At 38.9% G+C, this 20,640-nt stretch overlaps 1 protein-coding gene across 1 annotated transcript in view; it reads left to right on the top strand.

The window, feature by feature from the left end:
* The window catches only part of ARFGEF1 (ADP ribosylation factor guanine nucleotide exchange factor 1), an 84,237-nt gene that overhangs the window by 26,273 nt on the left and 37,324 nt on the right, over window positions 1–20,640 (top strand). The window contains exons 10-26 of the mRNA XM_014939599.1: window positions 834–933; window positions 1,054–1,193; window positions 1,303–1,411; window positions 2,744–2,945; window positions 3,985–4,096; window positions 5,285–5,490; window positions 5,586–5,670; window positions 6,477–6,648; window positions 7,796–7,947; window positions 10,008–10,136; window positions 13,197–13,355; window positions 13,718–13,868; window positions 17,248–17,338; window positions 18,622–18,662; window positions 18,745–18,914; window positions 19,912–20,063; window positions 20,223–20,395. Of these exons, the coding sequence (XP_014795085.1) occupies window positions 834–933; window positions 1,054–1,193; window positions 1,303–1,411; window positions 2,744–2,945; window positions 3,985–4,096; window positions 5,285–5,490; window positions 5,586–5,670; window positions 6,477–6,648; window positions 7,796–7,947; window positions 10,008–10,136; window positions 13,197–13,355; window positions 13,718–13,868; window positions 17,248–17,338; window positions 18,622–18,662; window positions 18,745–18,914; window positions 19,912–20,063; window positions 20,223–20,395 (2,344 nt within the window). The remainder of the gene's footprint in view (window positions 1–833; window positions 934–1,053; window positions 1,194–1,302; window positions 1,412–2,743; window positions 2,946–3,984; window positions 4,097–5,284; window positions 5,491–5,585; window positions 5,671–6,476; window positions 6,649–7,795; window positions 7,948–10,007; window positions 10,137–13,196; window positions 13,356–13,717; window positions 13,869–17,247; window positions 17,339–18,621; window positions 18,663–18,744; window positions 18,915–19,911; window positions 20,064–20,222; window positions 20,396–20,640) is intronic.

Below are 20,640 nucleotides of genomic sequence, written 5' to 3'. Positions count from 1 at the left end.
TTGCTGTCACAGCAGTTGTTGCTGCTTAGGGAAGAATTGATAAGAAGCCTGCTCTGAGCGTGCTCAGCTGGCACAACAGCAGTTGTTGCTGCTTAGGGAAGAATTGAGAAAAAGCCTGCCCCTGAGCGTGCTCAGCTGGCACAGTGTGCCTGTAACACTAATGGATCTGGTGAGGAACTAATTGACAGGGGATGAAGTAGTCTCTATTCTGAACAAAATCATCTGTATTAAAGCGATTTCAGGGAAAACTGATACATCTTTTAGGGAAGAGTAACTTTCCTGTTAATGAACCTGCTGCATTTTTTATGTAATGCCCAACCAGTCTCCTTCTTCCCATAATCTAACACTGTGGAGTGATTCTTTTGTGTCAAGATGTTTCCCTTCTAATGACAGTCCGATACTTTAAATGGGCATAAGTGGCTGTTTGTTATGTTTGTGCCATAATATCAACATCTCATAGACAAAATGGATAATACTTTTCCTTTCAGAATCCCAAATGAACTGTAACAGCAGCCCAGACTTCTTGTTAGGCTAAATTCTCCTTCAAGACTTCACATCATTCCTGGTTCTTTGATATTTTAGTGGTTGAATATAAACTGTTATTTTTCAGCTGGACAAAACTCCAGAATTACATAAGTAATAATTTGAATTCCAAATTTGAATGTATCAAGCAGAAGTTTCCATTTCCTCCTTTCCTCCTCTTTTTTAATTATCTCCTGTACCTCTAAAGTGCTGTTCTCAGAATTATGTCAGAATATTGGCCATCAGAGTTAGTGACTGTGTTTTTAATAGATGTTATTTTTTTTTCTCCCTCTTTCTGGAATATTTGTTAGGTTTTCTTCAAAGAAATTTTCCTGTACATCTTGGAAACTTCCACTAGCTCGTTTGATCATAAATGGATGGTTATACAAACGCTGACAAGGATATGTGCAGGTATTAAGGACCGTTTAGTTCTAGTTTTTGCATTTTTATGCTAAAGAACAAAACTGTTCTTGCCTTTCATTGAATGCCCGAGTTTTTCTTCCAAGTTTGACAGTGTCACTTTGTTTATAGATGCCCAGAGTGTAGTGGACATCTATGTGAACTATGACTGTGACCTAAATGCAGCAAATATATTTGAAAGGCTGGTTAATGACCTCTCGAAGATTGCTCAAGGAAGGGGGAGCCAGGAGCTTGGCATGTCCAACGTTCAGGTAAAAATGTCACCAAACTTCATGAAAAAAGCTTCACGTTTCTTGGCATGATAGGTTAATACTAAACTCTCCATTCCACTAATGTATTGCTTTTGAAATCTTTTTCTAGGAATTAAGTTTGAGGAAAAAAGGATTGGAATGCTTAGTATCGATCTTGAAGTGCATGGTGGAGTGGAGTAAGGATCAATATGTAAATCCCAATTCTCAGACAACTCTTGGTAAGACATGAGATGTGTTTCTTCTGTCTTTAGTGAAGAGGTGCTGCAGGAGTTCAGTGCATTTTTTCACTATTTTGAGACTGTTAGTGTCCAGATTGTAAAACCTCTTGCATTGAAAAAAGAGAGAGAATAAACTTAATTTTCTTTGCTAGAAATATTGGTGAGGATTGGTGTCATTTGAATGAGTTCTCTAAGTTGTCTTTTCTTAATTGTATGAATCCCTAGAAAGCTACTACACTGAAAATGACTAAATCCAGTTATGTTCTGTGTTTCTAATTTTAAAAGGATCACAAAACTTACTTTGGAGCTCCTCTAATTTCATCTAATTGCATATTGATTAAATTTTTAGAGAAGCAAACTGGATGGAGAGCTTTTTTTTTTTTTAATTTAGTAATATATAGCTATAGAATTTTCCATGTTGTAACCAGTGAAGTAACTAATCATTACTTGTTTTAATCTTGTTTCCATCTGACCTGAGATGAAAGGTACTAAAGCTATGCCAGAATTTTCAAATAAAGCTCTTAGGTGAAGTAGTAACCTTTTTAGAGATGGTAGCACGGCAGTCTGGGAATGGAGAGCACCAGCTCCTTGGCTTGTCTGATGATAAGCCCTTGAAGACCCTCTGTTTCAAAAAATTAGAATAGTGTGCTGCAGGTCAGGTCAAAAGTAACATTGGACTTGAAAATAAAAGGAAAGTTCTGAAAGATCACTGAAGAGTGTGGCCAGCAGGTCAAGGGAGGTCATCCTCCCCCTCTACTGTGCCCTGATGAGGCCCCATCTGGAGTCCTGTGTCCAGTTCTGGGCTCCCCAGTTCCAGAAGGACAAGGAACTACTGGAGAGGGGACAGCAGAGGCTACAAAGATGATGAGGGGCCTGGAGCATCTCTCTGATGAGGAAAGGCTGAGGGACTTGGGTCTGTTTAGCCTGGAGAAGAGAAGACTGAGGGGGGATCTGATCAATGCTTACAAATATTTCAAGGGTGGGTGTCAGGAGGATGGGGCCAGGCTTTTTTCAGTGATGCCCAGTGACAGGACAAGAATTAATGGCCACAAACTTGAACATACAAAGTTCTATCCATTTAAGGCTTAAATTTCAGGTATATGATGGACTGAAAGACTCCTCCTTGATATGTTGTAGTGGTTTTTTTTTGTGGGGGTATGTGTTATTTTCCCAACCAAAACAAAAGCAGAATATTGATGTAAAAATAAATAGGTCATTGAAGATAACCCTAGGAAGCTTTAGAAACCTTCAGAGAGGATTTGAAGAACTTGTGATTTTAATTTCTTGTCACTGTATGTATTTTGTATGTATATAACCCTTTCCAATTTATAGGCCAAGAAAAACCCACAGAACAGGACAGCAATGAAACCAAGCATCCTGAGACAATTAACAGATATGGAAGCTTAAATTCCTTGGATTCTACCGCTTCGTCAGGAATTGGCAGTTACAGCACACAGATGTCTGGCACTGACAACCCAGAGCAGTTTGAGGTCCTAAAGCAACAAAAGGAAATAATAGAACAAGGAATTGACTTGTGAGTGCCCTTTTATCGCCCATGGGAGGGTGGATTCTTTTGGAGCTATGAAGATTCCTGGGTTTTTCTTCCTTCTCCTCATAGATACTCATCTTGTGTTAGGAAAAAAACTCTGGATGTAACAGCACTTCCTCTGGTGAAAGAGTGCTGAATGGTGTCCCCTTTGGAGCCTGTCAACAGTGTTTTGTGTTAACCTAATTCCTCACAGCTAGAAGATGAGTACTCTGAATGTTTGTTCTTTTTTCTCCAGACCTGCTTGTTTAAAAATGAGATTTTTGTATTTGGATAAAAAGAACACTGAACTCGTGTGATTGGTTGAATACGACCCACTTTTGTGTACACTTTACTTGGTGAAAGTGCTTAGTTGGTGCTTCCTTCTGATTAATGAATTTGTCATAATTAGAACTGGAGGATAGTATAATTTCTCAGTGCAGTTTGACGTGAATCTTCTGTGTGATTTCAGGCTTGTCACCTCACCTCCTCAGTGAGGTCACTTTATGCAAAAATAAACGTTTTCTGTAGTGTATTTCTCAGACCCTGAGAACTTAGACCTTTAGGGTTTCGGATTCTTTCAGTGACCTGGTTCCTTGTCTTACAATTCCATTCTTCCAACTCACGGATTTCTTGATTGTTTCATACAGATTAAAAAAAAACCAAACAACAGAGCACAATTGTTCCTTTCCAAGCCAACACTTTGCTATTTCTGTGGATTTTTTTTTTCTTTCTTCTCTTGTGCCAGAATAAATGACAGCGTCCAGCTCTCTGTACTGGGAGCTGCTCGGATGCCATGCTGGCAGTTACGTAGCAAAGAGGAAGAGGAGGATGTTTACAAAGGAAAGAAAACCATAAAATCATCCAATGATGAAGGGAATAGCTCATTCCTATTTAAGGCATAGTTTGATAAAGAAAAAATATTAAATAAATAGATTTTTTTCAATACCTCATCCAAATGTATTGAATCTTGTTACTTAAGCTGGTAAGGCTTTGTTTGTGGATAAAAAGAGTTAACTCTTATTCCATCCTGATCTTGATTGTACAGATTCAATAAGAAACCAAAGAGGGGGATTCAGTACCTGCAGGAGCAAGGAATGCTTGGCACTACCCCTGAAGATATTGCTCAGTTCTTGCATCAAGAGGAGAGATTAGATTCAGTAAGAAAACTCTTTTCCCCATGGTTATTTTTGCTCATGTTGATGTTCTTAATGTTAATTGCAAATCACTTGATAGTGGTTTAAAGCGTATAACATTATTGTACAATGAAGAAAAGGAAATGTGTGTCTCTCTCAAAATTTGTAAGTAATTTGGAGTATGTGTTAAGAGCTGTGCCCTATACTATGTGCATCCTGCAGTTCAGCAAAGTGTAAAGGAAAAGACCGACCTATTTGAGCTGCCTCCAAACTTATATTTAGTTGCAAATATAACTAGAAGGAACTTACTAAACTGTAGGCAGTTTGGTAAATTAAGGGACTGCCAGAGGAAACTGTGCTTCAGAGACATCAAAAAAATGACACGGTGCAGCAGTTTTTTGCTGCCTCCCAAAGGACAGCTCATAAGTCTAGATTAGTTCTTTGATTTTTATTTACAGCTAGCAGCTGTTGCTGGATTTGGAAGGGTCCTGCAATATCTGGCTGAGGAGGGTGGGAATATCTCATATTGATATTGTCATGGAAAACTTAGCTTTCTGAAAGGGCAATCTGCACCATTGAGCTTAGTAGCCACCCCTGTTGTTCTCTAAGGAAAGGCTTGCATATGTCCATGCTTGCAGCTGTGACTGAAGTCACAAGTTTCAGCATTAGAACTTAGAATCAGCCATCAAAACAAAATTTTAACCTCAGTTTACATATACAGGCATCACAGTAATTTTTAACTGTACTGGGTTGCATTGCCAGTGATCAACTTGGATGTATCTGAGTACCAGCTATTTATATTTGAGCATCACTTGCATCTGTTTGAGATGTGTGCTCTAGTGGGAATGAAGTTGAGTTTAATAAGGTTTTCATTCCTCTAATAACGAAGTTTGTAACTGCAAAAATTATCACAGCACAGAACAATCATTGGTAATACTAACTTTGTCTTGTACACATGTGGAGTTCATCTAATAGAGAAAAGTGAGAAAAATCAGAGGAGGAGGAAAGTAGGCAGATAGGAGCATGTAAGAACATTATGGTGGAATATGTAGCCAAATACATTGAGAGTAGATGAGAAGTGATACATCTTCGTTAACCACATATAGGCCTCTCTTTTTGTGAGACATATGGGCAATATGGCTCTGATGTTCTAATTTACTATTTTTTTTCCAGTGTAAATATACTAGTTTGTCTTTTCTGTTCTTATTTTAGACTCAGGTTGGGGAGTTCCTGGGAGACAATGATAAATTTAACAAAGAAGTCATGTATGCATACGTAGACCAACACGACTTCTCAGGAAAGGATTTTGTTTCAGCTCTGCGCATGTTTCTAGAGGGATTTCGTCTTCCAGGAGAGGCTCAAAAAATTGATCGCCTGATGGAGAAATTTGCTGCTAGATATTTAGAATGTAACCAAGGGTAAGCCATATTTCAGAACATTAGAAAGCTGAATAATAAGTAAAAAATCCTAATCTGTTAAACTTGCTGTTCTTTTTCTCCTTTTTCCCCTTCAGGCAAACTCTTTTTGCTAGTGCAGACACTGCGTATGTGTTAGCTTACTCAATTATCATGTTGACAACAGATCTTCACAGTCCACAGGTACGTTTCTAGAAAAATATTTGTGTAATCCATAGACACTGACTTTTTGGAGTTTGTGACAATGTGTTTGTAAAAGCTTGAGGTTCAGTTTAACACCAATTAGTGTATAAGAAATATGGTCGCTTAAGTTTGTGCATCTTTAAAGTATTGTGTTTCATGGATATGGAGGTTTTTAAACTGTTTTTTTTAGACCTTCCTCTAAGGTATCATTTCCCTACTCTGTGTTGAGTAGGAATTATGTGGATTTGCTTTCCCATTATGGTACTCACAGTAGGGATCTAACCTACAGTCAAAGCTAGAACTTCTGTAATGATTTACCCATTGATTTTTTTAACACAAATCTGCTGCTGATTTCAGTTTGTTTGAAGAAAATAATGCAGCTTTATTTTGATAAATACTGCTCACTTCTGCAGTGCGTAATATTCAAGGTTGCAGTGATTAGCCATCATCATTCATTCAAGCAAAATCTGGAGTCTTGAACTCTTATGAGATTATGGGATTATGGGACTATGTTTAAAATAGCTTGGTGTGTATGACAAGATAAACCAATTTTTTGATAATATATGTCTAATTGATCTGCGGATCCTACTGAATGTTCATGAGTGCTGTCCTGTCCACGTGGTCTTGTGTTATTTTGTGGATTTGACAGTGTAGTCTTGCATGTGTTGGATACCTAATGTCTTCTGAGTCATCAGATTTGACCCTGATGGTAACTTTTCATCTGTTTGGCTGCTTTATAGGCAGTGTTGTAACTGCTATGAACTTGCCTCATGTGTTGATACTAACAGCTCCTTTCTGGGTTTCAGGTTAAGAATAAAATGACAAAAGAACAGTATATTAAAATGAACAGAGGTATCAATGACAGTAAAGATCTCCCTGAAGAATATTTGTCTGCTATCTATAATGAAATAGCTGGCAAGAAGATTTCAATGAAAGAAACAAAAGAACTAACAATACCCACAAAATCCAGTAAACAAAGTAAGTAGTTGCAGTATTAGCTTTCTTCAAAGTCTTGACTTTTCAGTTTCATGAAGTTATCTCCTTTTTTTTAAAATGAGAGATGAATGAAGCGAGCACCACTTACTTAACTCAGAGTAAGTCCTAACTTCTAATTTCATATCCAAAAAGGATGATGCTACATTCAAGTCTGTGTTAAATGCAACTGCATATTTTCACTTCCCTTTCCATCTGAATTCCTGGTATTTGGTGTATTGACCATGGAGAGGGCAGGTTTTGCTGTTGAACAGTAACACCGGGAAATACATTTGAGGCTTTACAAAGTAACAGTGGTGCCGATAGACATAGTGCAGAACAAACACAGTAGTTTTTCATTCTATTTCTAAGTCAACTCCTGTGTTTTCCTGCAATAACCACTCTGTCATCTTCAAAAAATTTGCATTATTTGGTTTGTGGAGCCCTAATTTATGCACTCTTGAAATTAATTATCTCTCTCAAATACCACAATTCATTCTTGCTTTTCTACAGAGAACTTTAAGAAACACTTTTTGCCCATGTAGTCAAATTTGTATACTTTAAAGTCCCAGGCCAGCCTTATGAACAGATTGCTTACAGGAAATTTGCATCTGAAAAAAGAATCCCTCACTTTCAATATTTGTTCAATTAACATAATGTTTTAAAGCTGATCCTTACATTCTACTTGGGTTTCACTTTCTTGATGAGATGGAGGTTCCATTACTGAAATGAAAAGGGGATTAAGGTAGTTCTCCTTTAGAAAAAGGATGTCCACTTACTTTTCTTGTTATTTTCTGTGCTGATGGATTGCTGTGAAACTTCTGTTCACTGTGAATTTAGCTAAGTGGATGTGGTTTTTATGCTGTAGGTTGAGATGCTGGAGAAGAACTATTTATGGTAGAAACCTTAAAATTCTATAAAGGTTTAAAATTAGGTTACATTTCATATATAAGTTTACCTTAAGGTAAATTTTATCTATATTGTAAAAGAAATACCTTGCTGGTGTGGTAAAGATAAGAAAGTCAAGATAATGCAAAATATGCATCTGTGTATGGCACTTAATGAAAAATTAAAACTGTTATATGACACCATGTAACAATATATGACACCACTGCTAAAGATGCACAAATAAGAGTAAAAACTTTGTTTACAGGTGTTGCTAGTGAAAAGCAGAGAAGACTTCTATATAATTTGGAAATGGAACAAATGGCTAAAACAGCTAAAGCTCTTATGGAGGCAGTGAGCCATGTCCAGGCACCTTTTACTAGTGCAACGCACCTGGAGCATGTGAGACCCATGTTTAAGGTAAGATATATGTTTAGATATTTACCTAGAATATCACATAGTTTCTTAATATAAAATACTGGCTGACAGGATTTGCTGAAAATATTAAAGAAAATACTAAAGAAGGGATTTTGATGCTTCTAATACAGTTTCATTTGGGCAAGAAGGCCAGTGGCATCCAGGGGTGCATCAAGAAGAGTGTGGCCAGCAGGTGGAGGGAGGTCATCCTGGCCCTTTACTGTGACTTGGGGAGGCCCCATCTGGAGCACTGGGTCCAGTTCTGGGCTCCCTGGTTCAAGAAGGACAGGGAACTGCTGGAGAGGGGACAGCAGAGGCTACAAAGATGATGAGGAGCATCTCCCTTACGAGGAGAGGCTGAGGGACTTGGGTCTTCTTAGTCTAGAAAAGACTGAGGGGGAATGTGATCAATGCCTATAAATACTGAAAGGGTGGGTGTCAGGAGGATGGGGCCAGGCTTTTTTCAGTGGTGCCCAGTGACAGGACAGGAGGTAATGGGCACAAACTTGCACATAGGAAGTTCTACCTAACCTTGAGGAGGAACTTCTTTCCTGTGAGGGTGGCAGAGCCCTGGAAGAGGCTGCCCAGAGAGGTGGTGGAGTCTCCTTCTCTGGAGACATTAAAACTCCCCCTGGACATGTTCCTGTGCAACCTGCTCTGGGTGACCCTGCTCTGGCAGGGGGGTGGACTAGGTGATCTCCAGAGGGCCTTTCCAACCCCAGATCATTCTGTGATTTACCCCAGGATTTGAAAAGTTTCTGTGCTGATAGAAGCAGTGTCTAGTTACGAGGGAGGAGTTACGAGGAGTATGTTGAGGGGACAAAAGTATAAAGAGTAGTGAATAACTTGAAATCATAGGATTTTTATTTCAGGTATAGAAGTGTAGTCAATACAAGTATTTTGGTTTTGTCATACTTAAAATTAGTTTTGGTTTCAATGGGAATGAAAAATTAGAAGGGAAAGGAATAAAACATCCACTTCTGGGACGTAGAGTCACGGCATAGTTCGAGTTAGAAGGGACCTATAAAGGTAGTCCTAGATGTAGGAATTCATCCGATGCCTTTGGTACCATCCCAGAGTTATGGTTTGGTGTGTACAAGTGTTGAACGCTTTCCTGAGGTAGTGCTTTTGGAATTCCTGGCTTAAATGAAACCAAAGCTCTGATATGAAACTGTGAAATCTGTTGCTCCCTGCTGTGCCCATTGACTTTGTATTTCATTGGGGGTAATTTCAGGTAAGATTATTTCTGAAGTCGTTCTAGGTGCCCTGGGGTTTCTTCTCCATAACCATGTGTAGTTATGGCATCTTCTGATTGTTTTTCATGCCTGTGGGAGAAGGAGCCTCATCCACAAAGGCAGGACCATGTAGACTCCTGCAATAACTTTCAGTCGAGCGTATGATACTGTCAGTCCCACCTAAGGCAAGAGGAATGGGAAACATCAGCAGTGGCTTAGATACAAAAAGGCTACAAAATTACGAGCAGAGAGATCAAGGAAAGAGTCATGTTCTGTCTCTTACTGTTGTCTTACTGTAATTTTAGTGGAATTAATAAAGTTTGCTACCCTACTTTACCCTACCCTTTTTATTTTCCCCTTCTGGTGTTACCAGTACAAACTTGTCTTATCTAAGTATTTACTTTTCATCATAAAGGAGTCTATTTATTATACACTCTGTTGGTTCTTGCAATAACTATTGACTCTATCTTTATTTCTCACTGTGCAAAGGTAAAGGTTATCTCAGGAATACCAAAACTGCAATAGACATCTAGTGGATGTAACTTTGGGGTGTGTTTTTTTTTCCAGCTATCTCAAGATGGTTGTGTGTTGGTTGCTGAGGGACAAGGACAGTGCATCTGGGGGGAGTGTCATACAATATACATTATTTCTCTCCTGTTCCATGCCTAATGTCTATTCTATTCCATTTTCTTTTTGGAAAAAGGCAACCTTATGGTTAGTGATGTGAGTTAAGGATGGAATTTACACTTCAGCAAGATGTTGAGACTTATAACATTCCCTTCAAGTACTAAGGTCACGAATATAACTTTTATTTTGCATACATTCCAGTTGGCATGGACTCCTTTTCTGGCTGCATTCAGTGTGGGTCTACAGGACTGCGATGACACAGAAGTTGCCTCTCTTTGTTTGGAGGGTATACGATGTGCGATCAGGATTGCCTGCATTTTCAACATTCAGGTAAAAAATTAAGATTGAGACAATATTTAGATCTATTTACTAGCAAAATGTTAGGGGGGCTCTAAGAGTCCTTGTTGCTGAAGCTCTGCACCGCAATACCTCGGGGTTGCCCGCTTCTGCAATTACTACTTCATCTTATATTTGACTGGAAGTGCTTTAAATAGTCACCTTTATTTTTCCCAGTGTTTTGTGGTAAGTGCTGCCATTCCTATGTACTGAATTTTTGTTTCCCCACAAGCTGATTGCTTTTATATCAAAGTATTTTCTAGCTTTGTTACAAAACTGTTTGGCTTTGTTGTGATGTTTTATAGAATGAGTCTTTCTGTCCTGTTTTGTAAGTAAAATAGTATCTCTGTGAACTGTGCTTTTTAAATATTGGTCTCAAGTTCAGAGAGATTATACTAATCTGAGACTTCTAGAATTGGGTACCATTTTAACAGTTATGGCACTGGAAATGTCATTCCTGATGTAATGCACGACTGTATCTTGCATTAAGCACAATGCCAAGGATTCCAGACTCTCTGGCTCCAGAGGGTAATTTTTCATTTATTTTTTTTTCCATTTTAAAATCATCAGTAGTGAACATACTATTATGTTATTGTAGACTTATTAGTTAACAAATGGAGTACTGGTCTGCTCTAAGTCCATTAAAGGTAGCTGAAGAGAGGGGCAAGCAACAGGCATATGTTTGATATTGCATTATTTCACATGTACATAGAAAACATTTTAAAAAAAAAAAAACCAACAAAAAACCCCAACACTCAAAAAACCCAACAACTTTCTAAGACTGACTTTAAGTAAAAACTATTGAACTGATATGACAGTGAATGCTTTGCTTCTCTCTCCCCTTGCACCTTGTATTTAGCAAATTAGATAACTTTTTATCACTAACGTGGAAAGGCACATTGGGATCTCTGATATAGCTCCTTAAAAAAGCCCATTTGAGATCATGTAAGGTTTTCTTCCTCTGTCTTTCCACTTCATTTTCCCCCACACTGAACTGAACAGACTTAAATTTGGTTACCAAAGGCTTCCCTGGAGCCTGCAGCTGCTCAGTGAAATTCACATTCCTGTTATTTTTGTTTCCAAGCTGGGAAAGTGGAAGTGGTACAAATATCAGTGTCACCAGCTGCAGAGGTTACTCCCAGTCCCTCAGTGGTGTGCCTTGGGTGGGGAGAGCAAGGACACCTTTGCTCTAAGATTCCCTTCCATTGGCTTGGGACAAACCTGATTGAACGTTTCAAAACCACTTCTCATTTGCTGAAAATTACACGCTTGATTTTTTTGTTTTCAATAGAAGTGATATTTCTTCTTGGTTTCCTGTGGGAATTCTGTTTGGCTGATACCATTAAAAACAAGACTGGTTTGTTGATGATTTGAGTACATTGTGGGATGATTCCATTGCACGAGGTCCTGATGAGGTGGCAGCCTTGTCTGACTGCAGATAGCTCTGGTGGTTTGAAGGAGACTGGCAAATCTGTGCCTGAGCTGACTCAGGGATCTTCTCTGTGGGAAGCAGGTTTTTCCTCTCGTGCTTAACTGGTGCCAACAACTTTCCTATCTCATTGAATAAAGATTCAGAAATTAAGATTGGTGTCTAAGAACAATTAAGATCTGTTTCCACACCTTGAGAGATAATAGCAGGAGCTGGAGGCTTTTAGTTTTAAGAAGATTCTTAAAGTACACAATATAGTTTAAGCTATGCATGTTCACCTCTAAAACCGCAATTAAAGATTCTAGTTTTAGTTATTGATGCTTTTAATCTTAGACTGTCACAGTCTGGCTTTTGTCTTTAAGTATCTGGGACAAGGCTCATTGTTTAGTTTTCTTTCTCCTACTTTGATGGCTGAGAAAAAGGGGCAGAGGGGGAATATCTGTATGGAACAGAGAGAGACGGCGGGAGCGAAATTCTCCTTTTACAGGAGATGTGTAGTCTGTAGACTCTAAAGCTTCTTTGCTTAGTACTCTTTCCATGAAATTTCCATTTTTCTGTGCTTACACAGCATTTGCTGTGCCTTTGCCAGTGGTGGTAGTTGGGTTTGAACATGAGAGCCATGCTGTGTGTCTCTGTGAGAATCCATCCCTTCTGTCGCTGCCCACTGTTGTGGCATTTGTGTTTTCTCCATTAAACAGACATTTTTCCTTGGATTTTTTGGAAATATTTTATATTTAGTTTCATTAGGTGCTCAATGATTATTTTTTTAATTTGAAAATGGTCTTAAACATCCAAACAGTTAAATATATTTCACAGTTGTCATTTGTTTCTCTGATGTGCAGCCGTTTTCCTTTATGGCCTTCAGATCACACATCACAGGAGAGTAAAATGCACTGATGGGCTCACCTGTGATCACCTTTTTACTGCTGTGATCAGTTCATATGAGATTTGAGAAGTTTCCTTTGGTGTTTATAGATACCCTATACATAAAAATCAGGTTCCTACAAGTGGAACATGCTTTTTTGTAAGACTGATTTAATCTGGCTACATTATAGGTCACTTGCTCTTTACCCACCGATGACAGTCTCGCCTCACAAGTTGCTGAGATGCTCCAAATGGCAAAGATTAAATCAAATATGTTTTGAGCAGCTTTGTAGAATTGGCAAAACATGCCTTTTAGGTATGCTATTTAGATTCCATTGCCAAAAATGTCCTACAACTTGAGAGAGTCTGCTAAAGCAATGTTTTCAGAGTAGGTCCAGGTCTATAGTACAGGAGTATTAAAAGTTTACCTTTGAAGCCACATTTCTTCTGAAACAGTGTCCTGTTTCCCAAAAAAGCATCCCAAAAAGGCCAAATCCAGAAAGCTGAGAACAGCCTATGTTTTCTGTGCTGTCAGACATTACCCTTCATGTTCCTGAACAGAGGGCACCTGATTTTATCCCACAGTCTCCTATAGAAGAACATGAGTTATTTTCTCAATGTAGAATGCTTTGGAAATGCAGTTCTAGGAAGAATAAGGTTAAATGATACAGTTGTTGGAATCACACAGGTTGTATGTACTAAGAACAAGAAGCTGAGAAAGTACTTACAAGACAATTTATCTTACTTTCTCCCCTTTATAGCTGGAAAGAGATGCCTATGTCCAAGCGTTGGCAAGATTTACGTTACTTACAGTGAGTTCTGGTATTACTGAAATGAAGCAGAAGAATATCGACACAATTAAAACTCTCATCACGGTGGCTCATACAGATGGAAACTATTTAGGAAATTCCTGGCATGAGGTACAAGAGTCATTTGTACTTAAACTGTAAGAAAGCGCGTGTAGTGATTTCTAACACAGTTATGTGCTTGTTTGTGCATAAATGCAGTGGCTTTTAGGGAAGTGCCAAGTATATACTTTTGTACATAAATTATGCAACCAAAGTAGCAAAATGTCCAAGTGAGAAATAAAATTGTGAGACTAATCCAATAGTATTTAAATTCATATTCATTTTAGACAGGAGAACAGAAATACTTGTTTGACCTTGAGTGTTTAGAATTTTTTTCTTCAAAAAATATGCCTTAAGATGTTTGTTTATTTATTTACTTTGACTATTTCAAGCTGCTTTTTGTTGATAAACGACTTCTTTATTCTCTGGCATAGATTCTGAAATGCATCAGTCAACTTGAACTGGCACAGTTAATAGGAACTGGAGTAAAACCTCGCTACATCTCAGGGACAGTGCGTGGCAGGGAAGGTTCTTTCACTGGAACAAAAGACCAGGCACCCGATGAATTTGCAGGGCTGGGACTGGGTAAGTAATGCAAATACGAAGTATTTCATTTAACTGGCTTTGTTCACACAAATGCTACAGCTTGTCCTTTGTTTTCGTTATTGTCGATTGTGAGGTTTGGAGAAGAGACCATGAAGTAGTCCTTGTGAAACTGTCTTGAGATTTCAGTAGACCTGTTCCTATTTCTGGAATATTTGGTTGGCTCTGTTAAGTATTATTAAGTTATTGCTGTTATTAAGTATTGTTTAAGTATTGTTGCTAGGATGGGAGAGTGGGGAAGAAAAAGAAAATGATACATTATTCATTTCTTTTAAAATATAGCTGCCTGAGTAAGAATGGGTTGCTGATGGTATGGCCAGATTTAATAATAGTGCAATGTTAGTCCATCAAGTATTTTACCAAACAGATAAAATACAGTATGTGTAGGTTAAACATTCTGTTACGAAACTTTGTGAGAAATATGCAGTATTCAAAGCAAGTGGGAGATGAATTTAGCTTAAATTCTGCAGTTCGATGGGAGAGTGGGGAAGAAAAAGAAAATGAGACATTATTCATTTATTTTAAAATATAGCTGCCTGTGTAGGTTAAACATTCTGTTATGAAACTTTGCGAGAAATATGCAGTATTTAAATCAAGTGGGAGATGAGTTTAGCTTAAATTCTGCAATTGCATTCTGTTACGAAACTTTGTGAGAAATATGCAGTATTCAAAGCAAGTGGGAGATGAATTTAGCTTAAATTCTGCAGTTCTGTTTCCTCCTCTTTTGGTTACTTCTGTACTAAGGAAGTGCCTTTTCTCAGTTGGCCCGAGAACCAAAATTTACTCCATAAATCATAGAGTCATAGAATGGTTTGGGTCTGAAGGGACCTTAAAGATCATCCAGTTCCAACCCCCTGCCCTGGGCAGGGACACCTCCCACCAGACCAGGTTGCTCCAAGCCCCATCCAGCCTGGCCTGAACCCCTCCAGGGATGGGGCAGCCACAGCTTCTCTGAGCAACCTCTTCCACCACCCTCACAGGAAAGAATTTCTTCCTGAGATCTAATCTAAATCACCCTAATCATCTAAATGAGATGTGCTTTTCTGTCCTCCTGAGCTTCTCCGGGCAACCTCTTCCAGTGCCTCACCACCCTCACAGCAAAGAATTTCTTCCTGAGATCTCATCTAAATCACCCTAATCATCTAAAAGAGATGTGCTTTTCCGTCCTCCTGAATTGTGTATCAGTATAACCTTAAGTTATCTTTAAAAGGTTGATTATTTTTTTTAATAGGAACAGAGTTAAATACCTGCAGGTGTAGGGTATTAGGAAGCTATAGGAGCATCAAGGAGGTTATAAAACTCCATTTGACTAGTGGAAATTTCAATTTTATTATGATGCTCAGCATCTCCTGCCTTTTGAACAACTTCACCCACAGCCTTGCAAAAGCTTTGTGTTCCCTCAATCTTTCATGTAACAAGTTGGGGGGGGAAGTGACAATTATTTTACCGGTTTCCCTGATCTTAACCCTCAACTGGCTTTGTGTTCTGTTCAGAGATTTTTTCTGATTCTGGAGTCATTCCTTTTCTTTCCTTTGGCTCCCCTTTCCCTGCCTCTCTGTGCTCCCTCCCCCGTGCCAAGAGCTGCTGAAGGGAAACCTTAGGCCTGGAAATTAATGTCTCTGCCAACGTCTCATACACTGAGCTTCTGCCTGCCCTTCTAATGTGCCTCCTCCAGTTTAGTGTTCCCTGATGACCCATCCAACTTCGCTATTTCCAAATGCTGGCAGTTTCTCCACGCTGAAGTGACTGGCCTTTAAAAATGTTTAAGTCCTAATAGCTCAAGAATGTAAACTGCAGTCAGGTGTCTCTAAATCATATTCGCTAGTTCTTGGTGTAAATCCAGCTCATAAAGACTTTTTTCCCCTCGGTCAACTACGTTTCGAAGGAAAATAGTCTGTGCCCAAATGCATAAAATGTTTCTATTTGAATTGTATTTCTGGAATGCTTGTTACAGTGCACATGTGGAAACTTCACCATTTTTTTAATAATATCACTTCAGTCTTGTAGGAAAATGCCTAATTCCAAGGAGTTTGGTTTTCATGCATTTTAGGGGCTGTTAGAAGACAGAATCATAGAATGGTTTGGGTTGGAAGGGACCTTCAAGATCATCCAGTTCCATCCCCCTGCCCTGGGCAGGGACCCCTCCCACCAGACCAGGTTGCTCCAAGCCCCCTCCAGCCTGGCCTTGAACCCCTCCAGGGATGGGGCAGCCACAGCTTCTCTGGGCAACCTCTTCCAGTGTTTCACCACCCTCACAGCAAAGAATTTCTTCCTGAGATCTCATCTCAATCACCCCACTTTCAGTTTATAACCCTTCCCCTCGTCCTATGGCTCCCCTCCCTGATCCAGAGTCCCTCCCCATCTCTCCTGGAGCCCCTTTAGGGACTGGAAGGGGCTCTGAGGTCTCCCTGGAGCCTTTTCTTCTCCAGGCTGAACCCCCCCAACTCTCTCAGCCTGTCCTCAAAGCAGAGGGGTTCCAGCCCTCTGAGCATCTTCATGGCCTCCTCTGGTCCCGTTCCACCAGGTCCATGTCCTTCCTGACACATTACCAAGATTCAACCTAATTGCTACTGCCAGGTTTTGTATTTACAAGAGAAGTCTTGATCAAACCCAACAGTATTATAAGTTTCTGAAACACTAGTACAAAGTTATGTTTATATGCATGTACGTATGGAAAGGTTACTCCATAAATGCCCTGAAAAATACTTCTGATGGGTTAGTTTGTCTGGATGTGACAGCCAGTCATCTCCAGCCACGTGTAGAGCACAACAGGACTCGGAGTCATACTTAAAAACCCTAAATACAGGTTAGGTGCAATTACCCAGAATGGTTGCAAGATTCCTGTTGTTGTTGTTTTGGTTTTTTTTTTGTTTGGGGGTAGAGGGGACTTTTAGAGATTAGATTTAGAAATTTCAGAACTTTGTTTACAGAAATTTTCTTTACATGAGCTTTCTCAGGTGTGGGTTATACTTTCTAGCCTCCAAAATAAATATTGCTATTTTTATTTACAGATTTTTTGTCTCACTCTTGTTAGGTGATAATTTTGCTGTACTTGAGAAGTAGCTTTAAGCTTGTGCTTTTTTGGTGGTTCTTGTGCTTTTGTTTTATTTTTTTTTCACTTGTATTTATTCATACAATTGTTCCAAAAGTGGACAGTTTTCTGGGACTAATACAGTTTATATATGGATAGAGAATATGGAGAAATAGGACCAACATGCAGCTATCCACTGAGATGCCCTGCTCCTGCAAGGGAGATTAATTAAAAATAATTATACTGGGAGTGGCACGATCTCTCTTCCATTTTCTTCCTGGTGCTTTCTGTGTTTTCTCTTACCCATTTTTCAACTTTTCTTTCCTGCAGTTGGTGGGAACGTGGATTGGAAGCAGATTGCAAGTATCCAGGAATCCATTGGTGAAACCAGCTCCCAAAGTGTTGTCGTTGCTGTAGACAGGTATTGTATTACATTTGCTGTTGCCACCTCAAGCTTTTTAAGCAATATTTAAATACCCTGTGCTAATAATGGGATGTTATTAGTTCACCTCTATTTGGAAAAAAAAAAAAAACCTACGTAAATATTACCGTATTAAAAATGCTTTTAGGTTTTGTGGGTTTTTTTCCTTTTTTATGGAGCAGAAGTGTTTTTTGCAAGAGGGAACAGAGCAAAGATTGGGCAGGAAGCCTTTTTACTGATGTAAAATTATGCCAGGAGAGTTGCAGAATGAAGGCTGCTGTACGGTCCGGTGGATCTAGATTGACTATATATAGTAACATATGGCAAATCTCATTTTGCCTTAGGACAGGGAGCATTACTGACAGACCCCTTTTTCTCCTCAATGTGATTACTGGCTCCCTGATTTCCTCTAGGTTACGTAGATGTTGTCTGAATTTACCAAAATTATTATTCCAGTCTTCCTTTCTATGAATCATACTTATCATAACTGGGTTTGATCAGGCATGATACATACCATAAACATCCCCTATTTGTATGGTAAAGTACTGGTCAGACTGGAGTGTCTGATGGATCTTGCTCTCTCAGCACAGAAGAAGTCAGAAAACATCGTTTTCTTAACACTTTTTAAAATAGGCCAGCACAAAAGGGTATCATTTTGAAGGTTTACAAGCGTTGCTGTGATTGAGTATATTGATATTATTCATCAGTCACTATCAATGAGTGAATAGTATTAGAAACTATGCCCACCTCCCAACCTCCTGGTTGACCTTATTTTTAAACCTTAACCTTATTTTTAAATATTAGAAATAATTGAAATATTTCTGATTTTCTTTTCAAAGCTCAGTATTTAATTTTGTTTTATTTATTTTAATTTCTTCACGGAAGGTATTTAATTTTGTTTTATTTATTTTAATTTTTACACGGAAGGGGCTATCCAGCATTGGAATAGGCCCAGGGAAGTGGTTGAGGCACCATCCCTGGAGGCGTTCAAAAGATGGGTAGACACAGTCCTCAGGAGTATGGTTTAGTGATTTTTATATTGCTTATTTCTTATTTAGTTTTTTTTGGTCAGAGTTAGGTTGATGGTTGGACTAGATGATGTTTAAGCTCCCTTCCAACCTAGACGATTCTATGATTCTCTGGTTTTTCCACAAATACTAATAGTTTTTTAGTAAATAAAAGTAGTCAGGGGGTGTGTCTGTATTTTTTTTTAAATCTTGAATACCTGTTTAATAGATACTTTTTTACAAAATTATAACAATATCTTAAACTGCACTTTACAGAATATTTACGGGATCTACAAGGTTGGATGGAAACGCTATCGGTTTTTTTTTTTTTTCTTTTCTTTAACCTACAAAGCAACTTTGCCTTAAAATATTGCATTGAAATCTGTGCTCGTTTAACAGTGGATTTCGTGCGCTGGCTTTGTGCTGTGTCCATGGATGAGCTGCTCTCTGCCACCCACCCCCGGATGTTCAGCCTGCAGAAGATCGTAGAGATTTCTTACTACAACATGGGCCGGATAAGGCTACAGTGGTCTAGAATCTGGGAAGTTATTGGAGATCATTTTAATAAGGTATCCCTCTTAATGAAGTTATTATACTCCATACTCCTTGCCTTATCCTTGCATTATTGACACAAATACATTTAGAGATTTGTTGGAAAATCACGTGCTCATCTGAATTGTGTTGGTTTTTCTGTCCTTCTGTATCAGTAGCTCAAAACACCACAAACATTGTAAAGAGAAGGCAGAGAGACACAATATAATAAATGTAAAAGCAGGAGTACACCTAAAGTTATTTCTCATTATCTGCATCTAGAACTGGCTGCCTTTAGTTCTGTGTTTAAAATTTTGGGGGTGATCTGTGAAGCTTGGGATAAGACATTGTTTTCTGTTCCAAGTCTAAATGGACTATTTATACGGTGAATGTCTGACATGCCTTTTTAATACAGCTTGTTGAAATCTTTCTGGGCAGCTTGCTTAGTTTTAGAAAGTTTTAAATGCTAGGATATGAGGAAGAGGCTGAGGGGAGACCTCATCACTCTCTACAACTACTTGAAAGGACACTGTAGAGAGGTTGGTGCTGGTCTCTTCTCACAGGTAATTAGTGACAGAACGAGAGGGAATGGCTTCAAGCTCCAACAGGGTAGGTTTAGATTGAACATTAGGAAGGAATTTTTCACCGAAAGAGTGGTCGGGCATTGGAACAGGCTGCCCAGGGAGGGGGTGGAGTCACCATCCCTGGCTGTGTTTAAGGGCCGTTTAGATGCAGTGCTGAGGGACATGGTGTAGGGGAGGACTTTGTAGAGTAGGGTAGATGGTTGGACTCGATGATCCCAAGGGTCTCTTCCAACCTAGACGATTCTATGATATATAATGTAGAAGGTAGCTGGAATTGGTTAGGGATTATTGAACTTCATTAACAATGTGGTTTAGTGGATTGGCTACTGTTTAATTATGTTAATTTTTCAGTACTGCTTACTTCTCCATTAGCAAAAATAAAGGCAACTTGGGCTGAATCTGTAAGAATTCTGATGCAAGCTTACTACTCATTTCTGTTCCTCTTTCTCAGGTTGGCTGCAATCCCAACGAAGATGTAGCTATTTTTGCAGTAGACTCCTTAAGGCAATTATCAATGAAGTTCTTAGAAAAAGGAGAACTTGCTAATTTTCGATTCCAGAAGGATTTCCTAAGACCGTTTGAACATATCATGAAGAGAAACAGGTAATAACATAAAATGAAGTGAATGAAGGAATTGTAAGCACCAACTTTTGCATTTCATGTTAGAGATGGCTTTTGTAAAATCAGTTGCTGGAGAATTATGCTATTCTAACTGATTATGTAATTTGGTTTAAACAATTACTGTTTGTTATCTTAATTTAGGTCCCCTACTATTCGGGACATGGTTGTCAGGTGTATTGCCCAGATGGTGAATTCCCAGGCTGCCAACATTCGTTCTGGCTGGAAAAACATCTTTTCAGTCTTTCACCTGGCAGCCTCGGATCAGGACGAGAGCATCGTGGAGCTCGCCTTCCAGACCACGGGACACATCGTCAGTGAGTATTGACCATATTCAGAGGTCACCAAAGTGTGTGTGACTCCAGAGACTTGAGAAGTTTCCTTTATCTCTACTGTCTGCCCAGTAAAACCCCTTCCTGCTTTACAACCAGAGTTTTACACTTTTCAACCAATCCTCTGGGAAAATACTTAACAAAAATAATTGAAAAAGATTACAGTTATGTCTTCCTTTCTGCCTTTTTAAAATAAAAATAAAAATAAAAATAAAAATAAAAATAAAAAT

This window comes from Calidris pugnax, unplaced genomic scaffold (assembly GCF_001431845.1).
Source record: "Calidris pugnax isolate Ruff unplaced genomic scaffold, ASM143184v1 scaffold5, whole genome shotgun sequence".
NCBI lineage: Eukaryota > Metazoa > Chordata > Aves > Charadriiformes > Scolopacidae > Calidris > Calidris pugnax.
This window is presented reverse-complemented; position numbering and strand designations above follow the sequence as displayed.